The 25,838-nt window shown below is 44.9% G+C and overlaps 1 protein-coding gene across 2 annotated transcripts in view; it reads left to right on the top strand.

The window, feature by feature from the left end:
• The window catches only part of LOC307197235 (uncharacterized protein), a 41,891-nt gene that overhangs the window by 10,618 nt on the left and 5,435 nt on the right, over positions 1–25,838 (top strand). The window contains exons 2-4 of one of the 2 annotated variants that reach the window (XM_079942998.1): positions 19,375–19,536; positions 24,585–24,701; positions 25,065–25,114. In XM_079942998.1, coding sequence (XP_079799124.1) covers positions 19,375–19,536; positions 24,585–24,701; positions 25,065–25,114 — 329 coding nt within the window. Of the gene's footprint in view, positions 1–19,374; positions 19,537–23,396; positions 23,422–24,584; positions 24,702–25,064; positions 25,115–25,838 lie in introns of those variants that run through there. The other variant, XR_013831359.1, reaches the window with a different exon arrangement.

The raw sequence follows: 25,838 nt of genomic DNA, 5'->3' as shown, positions 1-25,838 counted from the left end.
GTAGTTATTTCCACTATTTTATCTTCCAGGTCCCTTATCCGTTCTTCTGCCTCAGTTATTCTGCTATTGATCCCATCTAGGGTATTTTTAATGTCATTTATTGTGTTGTTCATTGTTGTTTGTTTCATCTTTAGTTCTTCTAGGTCCTTGTTAAAGGTTTCTTGCATTTTGTCTATTCTATTCCAAGATTCTGGATCATCTTTACTATCATTATTCTGAATTATTTTTCAGGTAGACTGCCTATTTCCTCTTCATTTGTTAGGTCTGGTGGGCTTTTATCTTGCTCCTTTATCCGCTGTGTATTTTTCTAACTTCTCATTTTGCTTATCTTACTGTGTTTGGGGTCTCCTTTTTGTAGGCTGCAGGTTCATAGTTCCTGTTGTTTTTGGTGTGTGTCTCCAGTGGCTAAGCTTGGTTCAGTGGGTTGTGTAGGCTTCCTGGTGGAGGGGACTAGTGCCTGTGTTCTGGTGGATGAGGCTGGATCTTGTCTTTCTGGTGGGCAGGTCCACGTCTGGTGGTGTGTTTTGGGGTGTCTGTGGACTTTTTATGATTTTAGGCAGCCTTTCTGCTAATGGGTGGGGTGGTATTCCTGGCTTGTTAGTTGTTTGGCATAGGATGTCCAGCACTGTAGCTTGCTGGTCGTTGAGTGAAGCTGGGTGCTGGTGTTGAGATGGAGGTCTCTTGGAGATTTTCACTGTTTGATATTATGTGGAGCTGGGAGGTCTCTTGCTGACCAGTGTCCTGAAGTTGGCTCTTCCACCTCAGAGGCAGAGCCCTGACTCCTGGCTGCAGCACCAAGAGCCTTTCATCCACTCGGCTCAGAATAAAAGGGAGGTAAAGTAGAAAGAAAGAATTAGTAGAAGTAGAAAGAAAGAAAGAAAGAAGGGAGGGAGGGAGGGAGGAAGGAAGGAGGGAAGGAAAAAAAGAAAGAAAGAAGATAAAGTGAAAGAAAATAAAGTAAGATAAAATATAATAAAGTTATTAAAATAAAAAAATAATTTATAAGAGAAAAAAAGAAAAAAAAAAACGGACGGATAGAACCCTAGTACAAATGGTGGAAGCAAAGCTCTACAGACAAAATCTCACACAGAAGCATACACATACACACAAAAAGAGGAAAAGGGGAAAAAATCATAAATCTTGCTCTCAAAGTCCACCTCCTCAATTTGGGATGATGCGTTAGTCTATTCATTTATTCCACAGATGCAGGGTACATCAAGTTGATTGTGGAGCTTTAATCCGCTGCTTCTGAGGCTGCTGGGAGAGATTTCCCTTTCTCTTCTTTGTTCTCACAGCTCCCAGGGGCTCAGCTTTGGATTTGGCCCTGCCTCTGCATGTAGGTCGCTGGAGGGCGTCTGTTTTTCCGCTCAGACAGGACGGGGTTAAAGGAGCCGCTGATTCGGGGGCTCTGGCGCACTCAGGCCGGGGGGAGGGAGGGGCGCGGAGTGCGGGGCGGGCCTGCGGCGGCAGAGGACGGCATGACGTTGCGGCAGAGGACGGCGTGACGTTGCGGCAGCCTGAGGCGCCGTGCGTTCTCCTGAGGAAGTTGTCCCTGGATCCCGGGAACCTGGCAGTGGGGGCCTGCACAGGCTCCCCGGAAAGGAGGTGTGGATAGTGACCTGTGCTCACACACAGGCTTCTTGGTGGCGGCAGCAGCAGCCTTAGCGTCTCAGGCCCGTCTCTGGGGTCCGCGCTGTTAGCCGCGGCTCGCGCCCGTCTCTGGAGCTCCTTTAAGCAGCGCTCTTAATCCGCTCTCCTCGCGCACCAGGAAACAAAGAGGGAAGAAGAAGTCTCTTGCCTCTTCGGCAGCTCCAGACTTTTCCCCGGACTCCCTCCTGGCTAGCCGTGGCGCACTAACGTCCTGCAGGCTGTGTTCACGCTGCCAAACCCAGCCCTCTCCCGGTGCTCCGACCAAAGCCCGAGCCTCAGCTCCCAGCCCCGCTCGCCTTGGCAGGTGAGCAGACAAGCCTCTCGGGCTGGTGAGTGCCGGTCAGCCCCGATCCTCTGTGCGGGAATCTCCCCGCTTTGCTCTCCGCACCCCTGTTGCTGCGCTCTCCTCCGCGGCTTCGAAGCTTTCCCCTCCGCCACCCGCAGTCTCCGCCCGCGAAGGGGCTTCCTAGAGTGTGGAAACTTTTCCTCCTTCACAGCTCCCTCCCACTGGTGCAGGTCCCGTCCCTATTCTTTTGTCTCTGTTTATTCTTCTTTTCTTTTGCCCTACCCAGGTACGTGGGGGAGCTTCTTGTTTTTTGGGAGGTCTGAGGTCTTCTGCCAGCGTTCAGTAGGTGTTCTGTAGGAGTTGTTCCACGTGTAGATGTATTTCTGGTGTATCTGTGGGGAGGAAGGTGATCTTCGCGTTTTACTCTTCCGCCATCTTCCCCAGCTATCAATAGTTCAGTTCTTTAGCGAGATTCTCATATATCAAATGGATGAGTTGTGTGGATAGCTGACTGTTTCTTCTAAGTTTTTGAAACATGGATGATGCCTCTTATTAACCATGGTGATCCAGTCCAAGCTCCAGTCAGAGCAGGTTCACAGAGGGGATGGTCATAGTCTCTGGGTCGTGTCCTTGTCTATGATGTGGGCCGTTTGTAGGCGGTGATTTCCCGGAGCCCCTTCCTACCCTGCGAGTCAAGATTCTCACTACAAGTGAGACCGTTGTAGGGAAATGAAAGTCAGACTTAACGCCTTCTGGCGAAAGCAGGAAAAATCCAAGGCAGCTTTTATTTTCCTCACATTAAGCTTGGTCCCTGGGGAATAAACAGTAACAGGAAATGCTGTGGGGCTTTGGGACTTACTATTAAGCCTACACATCCAATTTTTGCCAAAAGAGACTCTTTGAGGCTGAGTGGATTTTAGTTTGGCGTAAGCCTCAGAGGGCAGCATTGTTGACAAGTTTTTGAAATTCCAGGGCGTGTAAGTAATTTGACTGTCTTTAAAACCTAAAGAAGTTATAGAATTATAGAAACATATTTAATAAGCCTGCCATGTTAACTACATTGTTATATATTCCAAGTGATTCTTGTTCAACATATGAAAATCAACATTTCTTATTTCCTTAACCCTCAATAAAATACAACTGAAACGAGGAGAGTATAAAATAGTAGGTTATGAAAACACCCAGAGCTTCTCCTGAATTTACACTAATGGGACATCCATTGAAAATCTCTTTATTGTCACTATGGCTTTTCAGCTTATGTCTACAGATCATGTCTGTTAATTTTGGAAGAAAGAAATGTGCTTGTTTCAACCGTTTGCTAAAATAACCATTTTATTGATTTAAAGTTTTTAAAATAGAAAGTATAGAAAAGTATGGAGACAATCCAGTTAATGTTTTGCATATGTAAATTTCGAGCTTTTTCCTATACATATCTACTTCAATGTATTTTCTTGTACCAAAAAAAATTTCTTTTCATCTGTTTTAGCCCAGGTTTCCTCAGTAGCATAGCTGGAGGCAGGAGCTCTGGGGCTAAGTTGGCCACATCTTTGCAGCAAGGCCTGCCTGTTGCTAGGTTTCATAGACATGTGCACGGTGGCTGGACCACCATGTCTCAGAACAGTCCCTGCTTAAGCATCTGTAAAATGCATGTAACGGTGAAACCCAAAGTACATAACAAAATGCCTTAATTCATGGTTATTAATGGTACATTGAAGGTTCATGGTGACCTCAGTAAATGACAGTTGCCCCATGAATGGCAGCTATTATGCATATAGACCACCCACCCTCCCCCACAGACACCCCTAGATTCATTCACTGAACATCCCCACACGTTTGACGCTTATTTTGTCCTTGTTCATGAACTTCACACTCTCGTCAAGGGCAATCAGACCTGTGTCTATGAAGCATCTCTCACTGATCTTTCACTCACCTTCTGTTTACCGCATATTTACTTAGTGCCAGGAGCTGTTTTAGACACAGTTATACAGTCTATCTGCTATTCAGAAGACTCGTGAGGTAGATATTGTTAACCTTAGGTTAAATATGAGGAAGTTGAGAGTCAGTGGGGTTAACTGATGCATAACTAGTTAGTATCAGAGTTCAATCAACACCTGGTCTTCTGATCTAAATCCTGTTCTCTTTCTACCATGTGACTAGCCAGCATCCCTCTGCACAGCTTTTCTTCTTAGTAAAGTGGCTTATTACTACTCTGATTAGAGCATGCCCCCGCCTGCCAGCTCAGAGCCACCGCAGTGAGAGGCAGCCCAGCCTGGTGGTCAATGTCGTGAGCCCTGGTTGCCACTGAGCATCTTGGGTTGTCATCCTAGATTTATTACTGAAAGGCCATGTGAACCGGGGCAAGGTACTTAGCTTGTATGTATTTCCATTTCTTCATATGTCAAGTGGAGATAATCACAGTATTTTATAAGGGTGCTGTGAGAATTAAATGGCTTAATACACATAAAACGCATAGGACCCATCTCCATAGGTAGCCCATGAATGGATACTAGACAGAGCACAGGAAAGACGGCCAATTCCACGGCTGCCCCGGGGCTCGAGTGCCAGGAACTTCATCCGTGCAGGGCGAGCCTGGTCCTTTCCTCTCCTGGACCTTCCTCTTAGCCAAGCTGTGCCAACAGTCAGCTCTTTCCAGGTCACAGCATGTTCTCCTGGTGAGCAGGGGGGTCCTGGGGCAGATCCAAGCGCAACTGCTTTCCCTCAATGTCAGGCTCCTCTTCCAAACCCGCTTATCCGCAGATTTGTTCACTGTCTCAGTCTGTTCCTTCAGCTCAGGTAGATTTCAAGCTCCTTATCTCCCCAGATCCCTGAAACAATTCTGAGGACACAGTAGGTGCTCAATAAATGCTCACTGAAAGGAACAAACATCTGGGTGCTGATGGAAATCTGATGTGAGAAAAAAAACAACAGAGAAGGCACCTGACTTTCCTGTTTGTTTATTTGTGTATTGTTTTTATTGATTGATTGATTGATGTATAGTTGATATACAATATTATGTAAGTTACAGGTGTACGACATAGTGATTCATAATTTTAAAATGTTATACTCCATTTATAGTTGTTATAAAATACTGGCTATATTCCCCATGTTGTACAATATATCCCTGTAGCTTATTTTATTTTATTTTCACTTTTTAAAAAATTTTATTTATTTAATTTTTTAAATGTATTTTTGGCTGTGTTGGGTCTTCATTGCTGTGTGTGGGGTTTCTCTAGCTGTGGCGAGCAAGGGATACTCTTCGTTGCATTGTGCAGGCTTCTCATTGCGGTGGCTTCTATTGTTGCGGAGTACAGGCTCTATGTGCACAGGCTCAGTAGTGTGGCTTGCGGGCTCAGTAGTTGTGGCTCGCTGGCTCTAGAGCGCAGGCTCAGTAGTTGTGGCTCACGGGCTTAGTTGACCCATGGCATGTGGGATCTTCCCAGACCAGGGAATGAACCCGTGTCCCCTGCATCGGCAGGCAGATTCTTAACCACTGCACCGCCAGGGAAGCCCTGTAGCTTATTTTATATGTAATAGTTTGTACCTCTTACTCCCCTCCCCCTACACTGCCCCTCCCCCTTCCCTCTCCCCACAGGTAACCACAGTTTGTTCTCTGCATCTGTGAGTCTGTTTCTTTTTTGTTATATTCCCTAGTTTGTTGTAATTTTTAAAATTCCACATAGAAATGATATCATCCAGTATTTGTCTTTCTGTCTCACTTATTTCACTTAGCATAATGCCCTCCAGGGCCATCCATGTTGCTGCAAATGGCAAACTTTCATTCTTTTTTATGGCTGAGTAGTAGTATCCCGTTTGCCTTTAATCGCTTCTCTGTTACTATATTTTGACATTTGTCTGTTTAATGCACCCCTCCATTTACACGCGTCCTGTGTGCATGGGCTCATCACATAATCCAGAATTGTTTTTATTGACCTATAATTGACATATAACATTATATTACTTTCAGGTGTACCACATGATTCAACATCCGTACATATTGTGACGTGATAACCATATTGAGTCTCGTTAACACCCATCACCACACATAGTTACAGTTTTGTTTTCTTGTGGTGAGAACTTATAAGATCTACTCTTTTAGCAGCTTTCAAACATGCAACGCAAAGTTAACTCTAGTCACCAGGGTGTACATTTTATCCCCAGGACATTTATTTCATCACTGGAGGTTTGTACCTTTTGACCCCCTCCACCCATTTCGCCCACCCTCACCTCTGGCAACCACCACTCTGTTCTCTGTGTCTATGAGCTCAGTCTTTCGTGTTTTGCTTTTTCAGAATCCCCGATCTAACCGCCATGGCAGCAGTTCCTTGAACAAAGCTTTGTCCCACAAGCCGAGTGTAGTCTCTCTCTCAGAGGAGGCCTCGGTGCTGTCTCAGGAAGGTCCTGGTCCCACCCTCCTGCGAGCCGCAGGGCACTGGGCAGCTGAGGTGCAGCCCCTCCATGTCCCCGTCTGTAGATGGTGATTATGGTTCCTCCTCACTGACCTGTAGTGAGGCTGGATGGGATGACACTAACAAAGTGAGTAGCAGGGCACCTGGTGCTACCCTCCCGGAACCCTCTGTGGTCCATCCACTCCCCCCCCACCCCCCATCCCCCCACCCCCGGGCCATGGCACAACCGCAGTCTTACGTCCCACTCTTCCGCCCGGACACACCCACACTTGACTAAGGAATTGTTCCAGATAAGAGAAGCCAAAAGAGAAACGACAACTAAATGCAATGAGTGATGCTTGATTGGATCTTGAACCAGAAAGAAATTAATTTTCTCATTTTATTTTAAGGACATTAGTGAGATAATTCTGAAATTTGAATAAGGCCTGTAGATTAGATTGTAGTGTTGCATCAATGTCAATTTTATGCTTTGAAAATCATTGCATGGTTATATAGGAGAATGTCATTTTTAAAAAAGAAATACACACTGAAGTATTTAGGAGCAAAGAAACATAACGTCTACAACTTACTCTCAAATGGTTAGGAAAATGTGCATATAAGTGTATTTTTAAAATATATAAAAAACCGAATAATAAAGCCAAAGAAGTAAAATATTATCACTGGGGGATTATGGGCTAAGAATATGTAGGAATTGTTTGTACCATTTTGAAACTTGTCTCTGTCCAAAATTATTTCAAATTAAAGTGTTTAAATTTTTTTTTAAGTAATGGAACATGCAACAAAAATGGTAAAGATGAACAATTAAATAAGTTGCAATTATTCTCTCCGTGTGAAGTAAATTTTAAGAATCATTCAATGGTGGGTTGGCAAGAAGACAAGAAATTGAAGTTTTAAATGGTAGTGGACATTTTTTAATACATAAAATGAACAAAAGAACTGAGGAATTTACCCAAGATGTGTTTAAGCGATAAGAAGAGGAAAGCATAGTTAAAGGCAGCAGTTGGAGAAAATAAAAACATTTCACTTTTGTGCCCGAGCTCAGACTGTTCAATGCACGAGTCTTACTCTTATGACCTTATATGGAATCTCGGGAGAATCCTGAAAGCAGAGGGGCTGCAGAAAAAGAGGAGATTGAAACTATTTCTTCACGAGGAGAGGGCGGTGTGGTGGGGGGGAGATGCTGCTGTCAGGAGTCTGGATGCTGGGATTCAAGTTCAGCCCCCGCTTTGCTATCAGCTGTGTAGCTCTGAGAGCATCACTCAAGGGCACCACATCTCAGTTCAACTGTCTATAAATCCAGAGACGGTAAACCAGAGACCCGGGAGTCCTCCCCACTTTAGGAGCTAGGTTTTTGTTAAGCATTTTGTATGTTCATTGTTGATGTTTAGACCTTTCAACTGTTTTGAATTATGAGGTTAGAATCAGCAGCGGAAGAACACAGACTTCTGTTTGATGACCTACTTGAAAGAGTCTTTGGTGTCTACTGGTTAAAAATAATTTACTTGGCTCCAAAACGATAGTTGTGAAACTTTTTGGCAGGATGTTATATGGAAGGACTTGACTGTGGTTAGGCCATTTCAAATGAAGCTTGTTGATGGTGCTGAAGACAAAATCTTTCTTGAATACTCTTGTAGGAAAAGAGGTTGCTGTGTCAACTTGATTCTGAGTGCAAACGTGCTCCTACAATGACTTTCAAAGACGATAACCTTCCCAAAGCCCTCTAGCTCTTATTCTCAGTAGTCATCAAACCCTGCGTCCTTTTCATATTTACTCCATGCACTTTCTCTGTTTTGTTCTTTCCCTCCTGTTCCCTCCCCACCCCCTGCTTTTCTCCATTTATTTTCTATTCCATTTAGTTTCACTGTCTATTCTACTCTTTGGGAAAACGCCTAGGGCTCAATGTCTTACAGACTTTCAGTAAACAGAAGAGTTTTATTGTGACATTGGGGCTAATCTAGCTAGTTGATAGAACTGCTGAATCTGTTAAACCTGTAAAATGTCATTCTTGGGATTATGTTAAGCCTTGTAATTAGTTAATAAAAACCATTACCCTGTCAAAAGTCTATTCGGCCCTGCAATGACATCTTCAATGTCCCACCTGCCCTCCCCCATCACCACCTCCTCCTTCTGGCTGCTGCTCAGGGCAGGGTCCACATCCTGGTGCCGCTGCCCTAGCAGATGCCAAAGTGTCTGATACTCAGCAGTGATGCTGGATTGAATAAGAGACAGAGGACTAGAAACACTAGGTATGTAGTGTAGTAAATACACACAGGCAGATTGGAAAGGGAAGAATTAGAAAAGGTGAAGCAGACTCAATTCCTTTGATGTTGACTACCTAATTTTCCTAATGTACTTCCTTATTTCCTTCCCCCTCCCCCTCCCCCTTCCTCTCTCCCCCTCCTCCTCATTCTTCTTCTTCTTCTTCTCCTTCTTCTTTTCTGGCCTTTGTTAAATCGCTTTTCAAACCTTTTCTCTAGGCTTTCTCATATTTCCTTTCTCCTCCGGGTCTTCAAGTGAGCTTGCCCCTCCCAGTCCCACCCACCCGCAAGGACCCCCTCTGTTTGGATAACGGTCACTAACCCTGCAGCTCTCCCTGTGCACAAGGATGTTTGCGTTTTCAGTTGGGTTTCCCTGACTTTGTGATCTTTTTAGAGACCCAGCCGCCAAGGAAAGGTGATCTAGATTTGAGAAATCACCCACCATGATCCATTCTGGTTTGGATGAAAAGTTGTAATGTTTTATTAGTTTACCCAACAGCTCTTGGTATTTGGTTTTTATTTTATGTCGTTATTTGGTAATGTTATTTTTTAGTATTCCTTACTAGCTTAAAAAAAACAGTTAAGGGCTTTGGAGGTATGAAACTGTGGTCAGAAGTCAGTATTTTTAAAAATTATGAAATGGAAATGAGGAAGAGCATAAATCAACAGTGGCAGATGGTGAAAGGCTAGAAATGAGAATGATGGAGAAAAGGACAAAGCAGTCCTAACCAAGGAAAAGAAGGATCTGTGCATATTCAGTGACTTAATTCAGGTGAATTCACTGGAGTGTCAGCTGTGAATGAAACAATGGAAGCTAGATTTCCTCAGACAAACATCACAAACCATCAGGGAAATGCAAATCAAAACTCACATCTGTTAGAGTGGCTGTTATCAATAAGACAAGAAATGACATGTTGGCCAGGGTGTGGAGGAAAGAGAACCCATGTGTACTGCTGGTGGGAATGTAAACTGGTGCAGCCACTATGGAAAACAGTTTGGAGGTTCCTCAAAAAAATTAAAAATAGAACTACCCAGCAGTTCTACTTCTGGGTATTTATCCAAAGAAAAATGGAAACAGGATCTTAAACAGTTATCTGCGCTCCCATGTTCATTGCAGCATTTTTTACAATAGCCAAAATATGGAAATAATCTAAATGTCTGTCAATGAATACATGGATAAAGAAGATGTAGTATGTATTCATACAATGGAATATTATTCAGCCATTAGAAAGAAAGACATCCTGCTGTTTGTGACAACATGGATATGCTTGAGGACATGCTAAATGAAATAAGGCAGAGAAAGACAAATACTGTATGATATCACCTATATAAGGGACCTAAAAAAGCCAAACGAAAGATTTAGAACCCTTCCTAGTCAGCTCCTATGGAGAATGTGAAGAGAATATCAGCTCTTTTTGTCATGTTTCTGTTTGGGAAGAGTTAACATGTGAATAGCTTGGAAGTTCAGAAAATAGCTTGAAATGGTCCTCTGTTTTCATCCCCACCCATTAAGTCTACTTTTGTGTCAAGGTCCAACTCCATTCCCACCTTCTCTTTAACACCTTCTCTGGTCCTTCCATCTCCTAGGCGTACTTTGAACTCTGATGGAAAGTGATGGAGCAGATTTCCTCCACCAGAACCCCCTTTGGGAAAATCACTTGAAAATCTTCTTGGATTAAAAGTGAGATTGAAAAGAATGAATCAGTAACAAGAGCTGGCCACCAGCTGCCTTCTGAAGAGGATGGAGCTGCTACCTGGACAGCTCATAGCTCTGCTGAAGAACGGTGACTAGTTCAGGGATGCAAGTTTGGAGGGCAGTTGCCGGTACAGAGCCAAGTTCTTTCCATGACAGAAAGGAAAGGCATTTGAGGGGAAAGACGCCAGAGAGGCTGATATAGGGTAACGGGAAGAAGAGAGTTTTTGCAGCCAGCCATATGGCTGAGAAATCACTTTGGAGAACATCAATGTCAATGTCAAGGTAGGACTTCCGAGTTCTTTGCTGAGGAGCACGTGATCTAACCCCCCCTCCCACCCCCCCACCCCACAACGTTCACTAAAGCTGACAGTGCTCACGAGGGCTTTCACCTGAACTCACAGAGCTGAGGTGAGCATCCGGGCTGGTTCCAGGGATGGAGATGCTGTGTACAGACAGACCTGGCAGGTGAGGGGTACCATCTGGGGGAACCACTGCTCTGCACCTCACCTGTCACCTAAAGCCACATATTCAGGTCTCAGCCTCACGGAGGAGCCAGACAAGGTACATAAACACAAGGAACACAATCAGAGATTGCATCCTAACTGTAGCCCTGTGTGAAGAGATGAGGGAGGGAGGAGTTTGCTTCTTGGTACCTGGGTCCGAGCACTTAGTAGGTTCTCACTTGTCTCTACTCCTTCTAAACATCTTCCTCGGCTTCTCTTTCATGTGGGAGGGCACAGTTGAGCATCATGACTACCCCCACCAGGAAGATATAGCCCTTTCTTTGGCTAAGCTTCTATTAAGGAGAAGTTACTATATGATTCGACGGGCAGCTCAAAAAATAAGCAGAAGTTTAAAAATTAGCTCATGTCAGATTTGGAGCCTGCAGAGACCACCAGTGTTGCAGTCAAAGTTGGTAGCACCCTCTCATGAAACGTTTATTAGGATTGTGGTTTTGCAAATGACAAATCAATTAGTAATGTTTCTTCTGGTAGATGGAGAAGCACAGCTGAGCCTCACACACATCACGGGCTGACATTTCCTTGAACCTCCCAGATCCAGCCTTCCAGTGTGTTGCAAAAGTATGACACAAATGTAGCAGAATGGAATGCTCCCGCAAGGGCACCAGCCGCTCTAACAAGGCCAGCACAGCTGCCCGAATGCCCAACATAAATAAAGCATCAGCAACTACAGGACAAACAGAACGCGTAAATGAACTGAGATGCAGACAAGAGCCAGGTTTTGTAAGATCATCCCTGAGTGGATGCGGCTAATGGCTTCCTCGTTTCTTCTCAGATCAGGGCTGAACAGTTGAGTAGGAAGCCTTAGGAAGCCCCTAGCAACCAGGGAAGGACGCTTGCAGAGCTTCCAAGTGGCAAACACAGGCCGTCTTGCTGGGGAAATAGTTTTCTAGGAGGCTTAGGAAATGAATGGAGGGAGAAGCAGAGGAAAAAAAGAAATGGGTAGGGGTATTCTCTGTTTCAAAGAGTAATCCTGAAATCTCAGAAAACCTGTTTCTTAACTGCATTCAACTCTAAATCCATAGGGAACTATGGCTTTTGCAAACGTCTAATACCTGCTTGACATCAAGCATGATGCTTCACAGGTAGGAGGAACCCAGTGAAGGTATTGAACTAGTTTTATCTTTAACTTGATTAATTCTCTGTTCCTTCTTTCCTCCAAACCCTGGATTCTCATTTGACATGACTTTGGTTTCATGAAATCCTAGCATCTGATTAGAAGTGGAAAGGCAAGCAGAAAAGACAGAATCATGTAAATCGAAATTAGTGTAGATAGTAAATTTGAGACTTTCACGTCTAGTCAAGATGGGATGTCTAAAAAAGAGGACAAAATTCATGAAACAATGATCTTTAGACATTGGACAATAGCAAAGGACAGAGATTCCTGAGATAGGAGAAACAAACAAGGTGAGTCCCACCATCACCTGGAGGGGAGGGCAGCCAGGAAGAGCTGGGCAGCCTCCCTGAGTTCAGGAGAAGATGTTGGGAGGAAGAGGAGGTCAAAGGGATGGCGTTTTCAGGGCAGAGAACCAGAGAGGCAAGAGCTCCACAGAGAGAGCTCTAGAAATCTACAAACGGCCCCTTCCCCTCTGTCTGCAGAGCACCAGTCAGCATAGGCACGTCATGAAATGACCCGAGGCCAGGAAAAGAACCACCGGAAAGGATTACAGAGAACAGCTGCTTCAACTCACACAGGACCAGCCATCGTTTTTGCTCCAGAGTGGAACCCTTGCCATTTATACACGTCAGTTGGGGGAGGGGGGTGGGGGAGGGATGGATAGGGAGTTTGAGATTAGCAGATGCAAACTATTATCTATAGAATGGGTAAACAACAGGTCTTACTGTACAGCACAGGGAACTATATTCAATATCCTGTGATAAACCATAATGGAAAAGAATATGAAAAAGAATATATATATATATATAATATATATATATAAAATTGAATCACTTTGCTGTACAGCAGAAATTAACCCAACATTGTAAATCAACTATACTTCAACAACATAAATTTTAAAAATATATACTACATCAGTTAAAGGACTCATGTAGTATTGCCTCAGTAGTGGACAAACTTCAAAAGCAGATGTGCTTGTACCCAGTCAACAAACCTACAAGCAAGTCACAAAAGGATAGAATCCTTTTCAAGGAAATGAACGGCATTCCAGAACAAAGCTCAAAAATATTTATAGTAATACAATATCCAGACTCTAACAAGGTAAAAATCACAACTTTATTGTTATCCAATCAGAAAATGCTAGGTAGGCAAAGAAGTAAGAAAATATGACTCAGCTGCAGACTGGAGGGGACCCCTTTGCAGATCTAGCACTTACGGAAGAAATAATACTAATTCTATACAAACTCCTCAGTGAAATTGCAGAGGAGGGAATACTTAACAACTTATTCTATGAGGCCAGCATTACTCAGATACCAAAACCAGACAAAAGTATTACAGGAAAGAAAACTACAGACCGATAACCCTCAAGAACATAGATGTAAAAATCCTTAACAAAACTGTAGCAAATTTAATCAAGCAATATATTAAAAGGGTAATATATCATGTCCAAGTGGGGTTTATTCTAGAAATGCAAGGTCGATTTAACATTTGAAAATCAATATAGTTCACATATTAACAAGCTAAAAAAGAAAACTACATGATCATCTCAATAAATGCAGAAAAATCATTTGGCAAAGTTCAACAACCATTCCTGATTAAAAAAAAATAAAAATAAAAAAAGTGTCTACAAACTAATAGAAGGAAACTTCCTTGACCTGATAAAGAGCATCTAGAAAACACCTACAGATAACATCACACTCAATGGCTAAAGATTAAAGTCTTTCCCCCTAAGATCAGAAACAAGGAAAGGATGCCCACTTCACCACTTCTATTCAACATTTACTAAAGGTCCTTGCCAATGCAATAAGAGAGGGAAAAGGAAGAAAATTCTTCTAGATCAGAAAGGAAGAAGGAAAGCAGAGAGGAGCAAAAATTACCAAGGGGTATGAAGAAATTTTCAAGTTGTATCAAAGGGCAGATTCCTTGCTAAATAGGGATGTCTGAGAATGGAACGGTGTTGGCCTTCCAATCAGAGTCTCTCTAGGAAATGAAGAAAAGTGGGTAAAGCATCACTAACAATCAGTACTTTTATTTTCAATTACCTACCCCAAACTGGTCTATTCAATTTGAGAACTAGACAGAATATTCATCCCTTTTATGTGTTTTCAGCTGTATTCCCATCTGCAATGACGACTCTCTTCTCTGTCTGCTCCATGTGACTCCAGGTCCTCTCCTCACCAGGTCCTTCCTAGAATCACCCACCCCATTGTAGGCACTCTTCCTCTAAGCCTCATTTCCAGGGCCACCCCTTTTACAAATCTTCTCTGGCCGCTTAATGAGCCCCATTTTGCTCTCTGCCCTCTCCTATCACTTTATATTTGATGTGCACATTCCTAGTGGCTTTTCAGTTCCTACATGTGTATTTCCTTCACTGTAGAGAAAGCACCTTGAAGGCAGTATTGCATTTCACTCAACTTTCTAATCACATGAACTTCTCTCCTGGCTAATTCATAGCACTGAGCAGATACCAAGATGTGTAAGAGAAAAGAATAGGGATACAACGCACAACTGTGTGCCCACAGCTTAGATTAAGAAATGACTAATTACCACGGCCTTGGGAATCCCACCCGTGTCTCTCACCAACTCCACGGTTGACATATTGTTTAACTTAACCAAGTTTAAAGCCAAGCAATGGCTCCATAGTTTTGCTAAATTATACGAGAAACTTGGAACACCATAACTTTGATTATTCCTTTTTTTGTAGTGCCTTTTTCTGTCTTGTTTTTATTTCATCCAACAGGGTTGATTGATATTATTTTATACAGCCAGTGTTTGCATAAATGTATGCTTTCTCAATGTTCCCTCTTACATCTCAGATCTATATTTGGGGTCCTTTTCCTTTTCATGAAACACTTCCTTCAGAATTTCCTTAACAAAAGCTATTGGCTTTTTAATTTTTTTACATATTTTTTTGTTTTATGTATTTTATTTTTTTATTTTTGGCTGTGTTGGGTCTTCGTTGCTGCGCGCAGACTTTCTCTAGTTGTCGTGCGCGGGCTTCTCATTGCGGTGGCTTCTCTTGTTGCAGAGTATGGGCTCTAGGTGTGCGGGCTTCAGAAGTTGTGGCGCGTGGGCTCAGTAGTTGTGGTGCATGGGCTTAGTTGCTCTGTGGCATGTGGGATCCTCCCAGACCAGGGCTCAAACCCATGTCCCCTGCATTGGCAGGCAGATTCTTTACTATTGTGCTACCAGGGAAGCCCTATTGGCTTTTTTATTGATCTGAAAATTATTTAAGTTTACATCTGTTTTCTCTAAGTGCACTAAAAATAGAGTTTCACTCTCCTGGGCTGTGAAAAATCAGATCTCAGAATAAATATCAGAATAAAAATCATCAGAATAAATCTCATGCCATTGTTGATAATATGCGTTTTCTCTCTAGCTTTTGAGAAGATTGCTTTGTCTCATTGGGATGCAACTAAATGTTGATTTCTTTTCTCTTTAATTGTGTTTGGAAATTGTTGGGTTTAAACTTTGAATTGAAATTTTTTATTAGTTCTGAAAAATCCACCACAATTATTTCTTCAAATGTCCCTTTGACCCATTCCTATGGTAGTAGAGCCTCCATATATATATATATATATATATATATATATATATATATATATATATATATACACACATACATATACATACATATACATACATATATACACACATCCGAATCACTTTGCTATTCACCTGAAACTAGCATGACATTATAAATCAACTACACATCAATTAAAAAAACCAAGGGGGTCTCCTATTACATTCTCCTTCTTGGACCAGCCATAAAAGCCAAAGACCAAGGCACCAGGTTTGGCAAATGAACCCAGGGCTAAAACCCGCTTGCAATGTACTTTCTATTTCACATTCCGCTTTCACTTAGTTTTTGGCCTTAATTTCTTTTTTTTTAAGACTTGTTTTTCTCTTTTTTTAATATATATATATATTTTTAATATATATATTCTTTTCCCTTATAGGTTATTACAAGATATTGAGTAGAGTTCCATGCGCTGTACAGCACGTCTTTGTTGTTTATGTGTTGTATTTATAGTATTGTGTGTATGTTAATCCCAAAGTTCTAATTTATCCCTCCCCCACCCTTCCCCTTTGGTAACCATAAGTTTTTTCTATGTCTGTGAGTCAATTTCTGTTTTGTAAGTAAGTTCATTTGCATCATTTTCTTAAGATTCTTATTAGTTTGTCAATACATTTAATTATTTTGTAGCCCAGCAGACTTAGTTTATGTAAGTGGAAGAACTGGTCAGGGTCTCTCGCACCCCTGAGTGTTGGAATCACAAGACTATTACTGTCTTTTCATTGTTATCTCAACAGTGATTATATTGTGTCAACATAGTCTCATTCACAATGATTGAAAAGATGCTACTTTGGGAAAATATGCTTCCTTTTCTTGTCCCCATAGCTAAGTTTTTGAGAGCAAATATTGTAGAGAGAGGGGAGAAAAAACAACAACAGAATCAAAGAACCAAGGTCACCAGGGAGACACAAAGGATTAAAAGCAGGCAAGTGGGAGACAGGATATTAACTCCTGAGCTGGAAACAGCAAGCTCTCCTCACTTCCAAGCATTTCCGTGGTCAGGACAGGTGCATTTGAAGAGGCTTGGGAGGATAAAGAGGCCCAAATAACCACTGCTGCACATTAGCAGGGACCCAAATTTAGATCCCATTCCAGACATTATACCCATTTAGATGGGGTTTTTATGACCCATCACATTCTGTTAATGAAAACCAATTGCTTTGAAACTCATTTTTCTAGGTCTCTATATCAGAAACTCTATGCCTAACCATGGATTCTTCAATTTTTTAAAAATTGGAGTATAGTTGCTTTACAGTGCTGGGTTAGTTTCTGCTGTACAACAAAGCGAATCAGCCATGTGTATACATATATCCCCTCCCTCTTGGACCTCCTTCCCACCCCACTCCCCCATCCCACCCATCTAGGTCACCACATATATTTCTGCCTGAAAAATCCAAACAACTCTGAACTTTTCACTTCCTGGTTCAAAGCTTGAACTTCTCTTTGTTCTTTTCACCTAATGCCACCTAGTGGGTTAATATTAAATGTTAACCAACCATATACAGCTTACATTTAAAAATTTAATTTGTTAAGAGCTTTCCTCTAACCCATCAAGTGAATGCACTTAGATTGTGAATGAATCCCATGAATACGTGTTCTATTCAACAATTAGTAGAATCTGAAACAAGTAATTTCTTCTCTATCAAGCCTTTTCCATTAGATTATCAAATCTTACTGACTTGACTTCTGTCTGCAATTTGTGGCTCCATGTAATATTGGCCTTTGGGTCTCTTTCCATTTAATTTTCAAAGTCTTCTGGGAATCTCTCCTCTCCCGTGGTGCATTAACTGAGAATTATGCAGAATAACTTTCCATTTGCATGAATGAAGCAAGTAGGGAAGACCTTCATGAATATCCCAGTCTCTACTAAGCATTGTTCAAACCTGGAGAAAAGAAAAATTGAATATGGGTTTCTTTCTTGGCATTTTATGATTTTCCCCAAATGTATTAGTGGCAGTTTCTTAACCATATTTATCAATTTCTCATGAAAATCCAGTCAAAATATTTTTGGTCTTACCAGTAGTCTATCAATATTTGCTATTCTTTTAATAAGCCCTTATAATTATGTTTTGATAAGTTAAGATGAATGATTGTTCTGAGACAATTAAATTCACTTTTATCTGTTTTTTTCAGATTTAAGACTCTTTAAATAAGGGCATATTATAAAGTCTTTCAGTCACAAATATAATAATTGATATATTGTTTAACTTATTCCTAACTGATAATCAGAAGTTTTACTGATACGTTTCGATTCTACTTGTGAAGATCTGCAGTAGAAAGAGGTTTGATCCGGACTTTGTGAGGATTGAATGGGGTTTTTAAGGTAGCTCATAGAAACGTTTAGTACCCCTGTTATTTCACTAGGGAGAGCTGTTGGTCCTTCATTGCTCAGTAAAGCAGCAGTGGCTCTGCCCTGTCTGTGCAGCTACTTTCTGATTGTCTCATTATCACGTCAAGCTCTGCACAATTATAAAAAAACTCTCTAATCATTCAGAGAGGCAGTAAAGAAGCTTCAAAAGAGAAGCTGATAAACTCAGTCAGATACCTTGAAAACTTCTAAAGGATGTTCAGCTGGCTTCAGGCCCATCATCAAATACTAACCACTCTAACATAGAAAGTAGAATTATGAAAATTCCATACAACAAACTCATTTCATCACAGTCGAAAGGAATGGTAGGTCAAAAGGGACATGGTAAGTGGTCTCAATACTGCCTATTAAAGAACAAACTACCACGAAAATGTTGTCCATTAGCTTCCTTTTTTTTTTTTTTTTTTTTTACTTTTTTTCTTTCCAATCCACTTCAAAGAATCTGGATCTTCCTAACCCTCACAGCTTGAGGGTGCAGAAGAGTTCATATGATCACTGAGATTTTCAGTGGCTTGCTCGACCCATTTTGTCACTGTGGAATCTTGGCCCCATTGGGAAGTGCTCCCGCTGTTCTAGAATCTGAGAGCCCCAGCAGTCTCTCCAGGTGGGGAAAAGGCTCCCTCTTTTACGGTTCTAACTTCTCCTGGGGTCCAAATGGTTACGGAAGCAGGGAGCAAACTCTTCCCACTGGCACAGAGCCTTTCCTCCCAGGATGTAAACGTGCCGCAGGGGCCCGGGCAGGAAAGGCTGAGGGAGCAGAGCACCAGGCATCCTGGAGCCCAGGCGAGCTCACCCTCCTTTGCTGGAGGCCCTGCCCTTCCTCTTGCTCGTCGGTTCTATCAACCTCCTTTCCTCACCATCTTGCCAGGCTTATCCACGGGGATCCTCGACCTCCACATAAAGCTAAGGAATAGAAGACTTTGACAATGTGAAGTCAAAGGACTTCTCATCTTTCCCCTCAAAGTCATGTCCCATGGTCACCTTTTCCCCATTATGGAAGGGGAGATGGCAGATTAGAAAGAGGACGTGATGAGAAAACTCCCATCTGGAAAGAAAAAAGAAATGGGCAGGCGGGGATTCTGGCCCCTGGGGATTGGAAGAGAACAGAATGGAACGTGAGGGAAACAGCAGAGAAGAGCCGGGTTCTTGGGGCTGAATTGTGTCCCACACCCCAATTTCGTATGTCGACGTCCTGACCCCCAGCACCTCGGGGTGTGATTGCATTTGGAGACAGGGCCTTTAAAGAGGTGACTGGGGTAAAATGAGGTCCTACGGGTGGGCCCTGATCCTGTATGGCTGGTGTCGTTATAAGAGAGGCACCAAGGGGGGAAAAGCAGGGGCGGGGGATGGATTGGGAGATTGGGACTGGCATGTATACACTAGTATGTGTGGAATGGATGACTGATGGGAACCTGCCGTATTAAAAAAAAAAAAAAGTAAAATGGAATTCAAAAAGGAAAAAAAATTTAAAAAGAGGCATTTATGACACCGACAGGCACAGAGGGACGACCAGTGAGGACACAGCGGGGAGATGGCCATCTGCGAGCCCAGGAGAGGGGCCTCAGAGGAAGCCAGCCCTGCCCACACCCTGCTCTTCAACTTCGAGCACCCGCACTGGGAGACAATAGGCTTCTGCTGGCTGAGCGCCCAGTTGGTGGTAACACAGGCCCCGGCCTCCCTCTCCTGGCTGATGTCTGGAGAAGGGATGATGTGTGAACAGGCTGAGGGGAGGCTGACGGCAGCTCATTTGTTGTCTGGACATTCTGGGGTTCTGGGCAGAAAACCTCCACAAGACCTCGATCTAGTGTAGGGGTTCCACCTGCGTGCCATGAGTCCAGAGCTGGGCTGGAGAGTGGCTTCCGCTGTGTGGGCCCCGCGGAGGGCGGGGCAGGCAGCACCCACACCGGAGGACAGTCACCTGGGCGGGCAGAGGAGGCCGGACTCTAGGAAGACCGCAGATTGGACTCCCTGCAGGGGGCAAATGGGAGTCAAGTTCAGACCTTGTTCCTGGGAGAGGGCGGTGAGGCCAGGCTAGCAGGGAGCACACCAGGCCCAGCTGAGTCGGGGTTGGACCACCGGCAGCAAATGCCCGCAGAGTGAGTAGTGGCCGCGGCTGAGGACCGTCGAGGCCCTGGGGCTCAGCAGGCTCCCCTTGGCCAGATGGACAGCGTCCTGGGGAGGGAGACGTGGGCTGTGGAACCTGAAACCCTGAACCTTTCCCGGAAAGGAGACTGAAAGATGGTTCTTTAGCAGACGCAGCTTTCCCTTCCACCTGGCGGATGGGGAACCAAGTTTGCGATCTGCCTACACAGGCCACAGGAGGGCCGCAGATTTAACCCTGGGATTCCACGTAGCTGCCTCCACTTCTGCTGTCCATCAAGGCCCAAGTTCCCTGTGGGCCCGGGGCCCCAGGATGTCCTGCTGCTGCATGAGCTGGTCCCTGGTCCCCAGTGAAATGTCCCTATTCGTCCTTCTTTGTCTTATTTCTCTTTTTTTTATATTGCTATTTTTGTTATTGCAATATAGTTGGTTTACAATGTTGTGTTAGTTTCAGGTGTACAGCAAAGTGAATCAGTTATACATACACATAGAGCCACTTTTTTTTAGATTCTTGTCCCATACACTACCATATATAAAATAACTATTGATAATAAGCACTTACTGTATAGCACAGAGAACTCTTACTTCTCTTTTCCTCTTTTCTTCCTGTTATCAAATTCCAGCTCCGCAAAAAATATCACCCAAACAATCTGCTGATTAGCAGACCCAGCTGTGTTTATTCTTACTGTGCGGGGGGAGCGGGGAGGAGAGTCACAGGAAGGAGGCCAAAGCCAGGATCCTCACCGAGATTCTGAAGGCTGGTTGAGGTAGGTTTTCATGGGAAGGAGCCTGGATTAAGGTAGGGTGAGCTCACTAACCCCACCGCTTAGGACAGCTGGGCACCGCAAGGCAAGGATTAGAGAGGCAGAGGTTGAAAGCGTCTTGGGCTGTGAGCTATTTCTGATGCTCTCGATTGAAAAGCTGATGGGTCTCTGAAGAAGATTTGGGAAGCCAAAGTAATCGGTAGCTTCCTGGGTGAGAGCTTCCTGGAATAGGAAACACTTTGGGGAGGACCTTGGAGTCATGGTAATGCAGACAGCGAGCTGGCAACTGGAGACACTTCCTTCCAGGTCTCAGTCCGGGGAGAGCCTGGCTTGGAGAGAGCGGGCGCTGGCTCTGCACTTATTCTGCAAGGGGTTTGGGCAAGTTACCCAACCTCAGTGCCTGGGAGATAACGCGTCCTCGCTCTAATGTTATCAGACTCTCTCCTGAGCCCTCAAAGACCTCCAGCATTCCTGGAGTTGAAGGTCACATAGGAGAGGCCGGGGTGGGAAGCAGGGGTTTCTAGGAGCTCCAGGAATCAACAGGCCAGTGAGCTGAGCTTTAAAGGAAGTGGGGTTGGTGGGCTGAGGGAGAGGCATCTCTTCATTGAGGGGATTTGGGAAATCATTGCTGTCAGCCTCCACGACTCCTCCCTCGACGGTCCCCACTCCAAGCTCAGATGGAGGCTCTGATGGCCACGCATTTCCAGCCCTGTCTCTTTCCCAAACACAGTCGTCTGATAAAATAGACAGAGCAGCAGGCCTGGAGCTGAGGGCGCCAGGCTCGCCTCCCGGCGGGTCCTGACATCACAAGTGAGTGCCTGACCTTGGACGAGTCACCCAGCGTCTCACCTCTCACTTCCCACCTGTGCCATTTCTTCTGTGTACCTCACAGGGCTGTCCCTGAGATGGAAGGACAAACCGTCCTGTCCGTCAAACGTCCTCTTTTAATGAGAGCATCCTTCTGGGGCCTGCCCTGCACTTTCCCCACCTCTCCTCCCCCATCGCCCTTACATCCCTCCTCCACCTTTCCTCCCCTCCCCACCCACCCCCCACCCATCTCTTCCTGTGTCTCTATTTATCTCTTTGTGTGTCTTGGGCTTCATTTCAGGGTAAAATCTCTATTCCAGGCCTACATTTGTCTAATTTCACTAAATACATGTATCATAGATTACAAGCACTCCAGGCGGTCCTGGTCAAAGAGCTTGGCTTTGGAAGCAGAGTCCTAGGATGAACCCTGGCCCCTCCCCTTACCAGCTGAGTAAACGTAGGCAAATTGCTTCAGATATCACTGAATCTGTTTCCATATCTTAAAAATGAGCCAGTTTAAAAAAAAAATTTTAAGAGCATAGTGTAGGCCATGTAGAGATGTTTTCTCAAGTTAGCCAGGACCAGGACGGGTAAATGAAGGAATGGCTTCCTCACATCCCCAGGTCTCTGACCTCAAGGATGGCCCAATGCTCCTTCCCCTCCAGGCCTTTTAAGGGAAGGTGAGCCCAGTGTTTGAGAACACAGGCTCAGGGCCAGGCTTTCTGTGTTCAGATCCTGACTCCACTACCCAGGGCAGGACCAGGGTAAGGAGACGGAGGCCCTGGCCTTGGGCACAGAATTTAAGAGGCTTCCAGACAACTCATTAATCAGGACAGATACTATCTTAATGCAGTATTTTAAAAAGTCATGTTAGCACTACTGAAGCCCGCGCGCCTAGAGCCCGTGCTTTGCAACAAGAGAAGATACCGCATCGAGAAGCCCGCGCACCATAACGAAGAGTAGCCCCCGTTCGCTGCAAGTAGAGAAAGCCCGCGCGCAGCGACGAAGACCCAACGCGGCCAAAAATAAATAAATAAAATAAATAAATTTATAAAAAGAAGTCACGTTAGCAAACCACGGCTCCCAGGCTGGCCCCCTCTTTTCATAAATAACGTTTTATTTTAGAGCTGGGATGAGCACAAGGCAAGTGAGGTTGTGCAAACACAGGGTCGAACCCGATCTTTAGAATTTTAATATGTTGTTCATCAGGAATTTTTATGTTAATTTTGATTTTTGAAAATACCATAATAAGATATCTTGTTTACTAAGAGTTTTTGGTGTGCGTGTTGTGCGCGCATGTCTGTACGTGTTTTATGCGCACTGTGTGTGTGGTCTGTGTTGTGTTGTATATATATACGTACGTGCGTGTGTGTGTGCATTCGGGGGGGTGGGGTAGGCTGCCTTCTTCTCTGAGTCTCTGGACTAAGGGGAAGGGCTGGCAGGAGGTGGTCAGCAGTCTCCTCCAGTAGGAAATCTGTTTCCGGGTGGATTTCCAGCATCCTTTAGTGCAGCAGTTATGAACCCTCATCCCCACTGGGGCAGGCTCCTGCCCGGGAGGCCTGATGGGGGTCTGGTGCAACTAAGGCTCCTCATTTCCTCTCTCAGGGAAGCTCAGGAAGCAAAGAAAGGAACTGTTGCTCTCCACCCACTACTATCCCCCCGGGGCAGAGTTCTAGAAAAGCAATGACAGTGGTTTCAGTGGTATAATCTCCAGGTTGGCATGGCCTTGGTGGTAGCTCCAGACAGGAATTTGGGGTGCTCTCCCCAGGAAGCCCTGTCGTGGGAGTGCTGAGCGGCCTGTGTGGCCCCAGGGACAGAGCAAGGAGACACCCAGGAGGGTCTGGAGGAGAAGGTACCCAGGAGCCATGCAGGTGAAGAGGGGCCCGGGCCCGCAGTGGGGGGAGGCCAAAGACCCCAGGGCCCTCGGAGGGGTCAGAGAGGCAACCTATGTGGGCCTCAGACGGCCCCGGCGGCCCAGGGACCCTCCCCAGGGCAGCAGCCACCAAGAACCAGCCAGAGGCCAGAGGTTCCCCCAGTAACACCTCAGAGCCCTGCCCCCTGAACCCACACTAGCTCAACTTTGCCTTAGTTGGGTCCACGGCCTCCCCAATGCCACCTGACCTTAAAGAAACTTTCAGAAAGGACAAGCTGGAGTGAAAAGATAGGATGCTCTTGACCCACCGCAGTTAAATCATCTTAATTTTGTCAGTCGGGTATGCCATTAAGACCATGTGACACTAGCATGGGTCCCTCTCAGGCCTCACAAGGGACCGGAGGAGGGAGCTGCAGGTTCATTACGTCTGCAGGTAAGTCCTCCTCTTGCTGAGAGGGACCAGAGCTTAAAGGGAAACGGAAAAAGATGAGTTTTCCTCCCAGTTAAACCTCTGCTCATTAAACTCCAGGTCTGGTCTCTGTTTAGATGAAGGATTAAGTACTTTCTCTGAAAGATAAAGTAGAGAGTAAACAGCCACATATTAATGAATTCAAGCTTGCTTATAAAACCCTCACCATCAAACATTAGATCTGGGGCAGGTTAAAAAAAAAATCTATCTTCAAACATTCCCTTGGAAATGATGTGTGCAGAATATGAACCTCTATAACCCTTGACCTTTAAATTCTGATCGTTGTCTGTTTTCTTTAGTCTTTCTGACCTTTAGTCACTGAGCAGGTTATTGCTATACTTTGTTTGCTTTATGGTGTTAAAAAAAATTCTTTTTAACTACTCTGGGGTAGCCTATATAGAATATCTCATAATGGTTTCAGAGCACAGTCTTTGGCAACATAAAGTCAGGGCAGGTTAATTAAGAAATTTAGAAAATTCTCCAATAGACATCTCTGTGCCCTGAGAGGAAGGGTTATAATTAAGATAGATGTGGTGTCATTAGGATCACTTAAGATGCCAACTCTTCAAAAACTAATAGTAGGGAGAAAACGTTCGGTGTGTTTAACTCATTTATTGAATGAACGGACCTTGTTCAGAGCAAGGAAAGGGGAACTTTTTCCCCCTCTCACCCCACTGTCTTCACACCTGTAGGATCTGATCCCTATTTCCAAGGCCTGAGGACGTCCCTAAGCTTTTCCTGTCGCTTTCAAGGATTAGAACCGTCTCATTTTCAGACCTTGAGAAGTCAAGACCCTTGTGACTCAAAATGTAAGTCTGTCCTTCAAGTCAAAGCTTTCCACAGCTCAGGCCTGGCGGGGTTTGGGAACTCACAGGGCAGGGGCAGGATGGAGTCAGGGAGGAGGAAGGAGCTGCTGGGTGAAGTCCTCCCTCCCCGCCTGCGGCAGGAGTCCCAGGATGAGGGCTAGTCCCATGGCTGCTCTTGCGGGGCTCAGACACACACACCTGGGACGGACGTCTAAGGCTGCTGCTCCCTGAAGGGACAGGTGGGCTTCGAGTCCATCCCTGAAGCACAGATAGGAGAGCGGGGATAGGGGTGAGGCCAGGGTGAGCCTTCCAGGCCAGGCTCCAGTGGCCAGCAGACATTCCAATGACCTTGTATTCATTTCCTAGGGCTGCTGTCACGAAGCACCACAGACTGGGGGGCTTACAGCAACAGAAAGGTACTTCCCCACGGGTCTGGAGGCCAGAAGTCCAAAGCCAAGGGGTCAGCGGGGCCGTACTCCCTCTGATCTGCGGGGGGTGGGGGGGGTGGGGTGGGGGGCTTCCTTGCCTCCTGCAGCCTCCGGTGTTTGGGGACCATCTTTGGTGTCCCTCTCTTGGCTCGCAGCCACAGGGCTCCAGTCTCTGTCTCCCTCGTCACGTGCATGTGTCTCTTCTCTCCCGAGGACGCCAGCCATGTTGGACCTCATCTTACCTTAACCAATTACATCTGCAACGTCCTTCTTCCAAACAAGGTCACATTCAAAGGGACTGGGGTCCAGACTTCATATCTTTTGAGGGGGAGACACAGTTCAACCCGTAACAGACCTGGAAAGCCTTTGCCGGCTCCTCATAGCTCAGAGTGTTTAGGTCTCGATGTCAGAGGGGCACACACGGTCCATCCTCAGGAGTCCCTCCCATCTTACAATCAGCCACCCTCCCACTGACTCTACACTCAAGCTTGGGGAACTTCTTAGTCGGGCTGCATGGGATGGTCGCTGTGGGCCTCCCCACCCATCCCCAACCCTCCGCTGAGTGAACTCTTCTGGTTCAAGCTCAGCATCACCTCTGGTGGCTTCCAGAGTCAGGCCAGGTGTTTGCAGGTGGTCCTGGCAGATGGCTGACGAAGGGCGTGGGTCCCTAGGATGAGAGGTCAAGGGCTCTGGCTCTTTTAGGACAGCAGTA

This window comes from Stenella coeruleoalba (assembly GCF_951394435.1).
Source record: "Stenella coeruleoalba genome assembly, chromosome: 14".
In the NCBI taxonomy this organism is placed as follows: Eukaryota; Metazoa; Chordata; class Mammalia; order Artiodactyla; family Delphinidae; genus Stenella; species Stenella coeruleoalba.
Note: the sequence above shows the minus strand (reverse complement) of the source record. Positions and strands in the feature narration are given on the sequence as shown.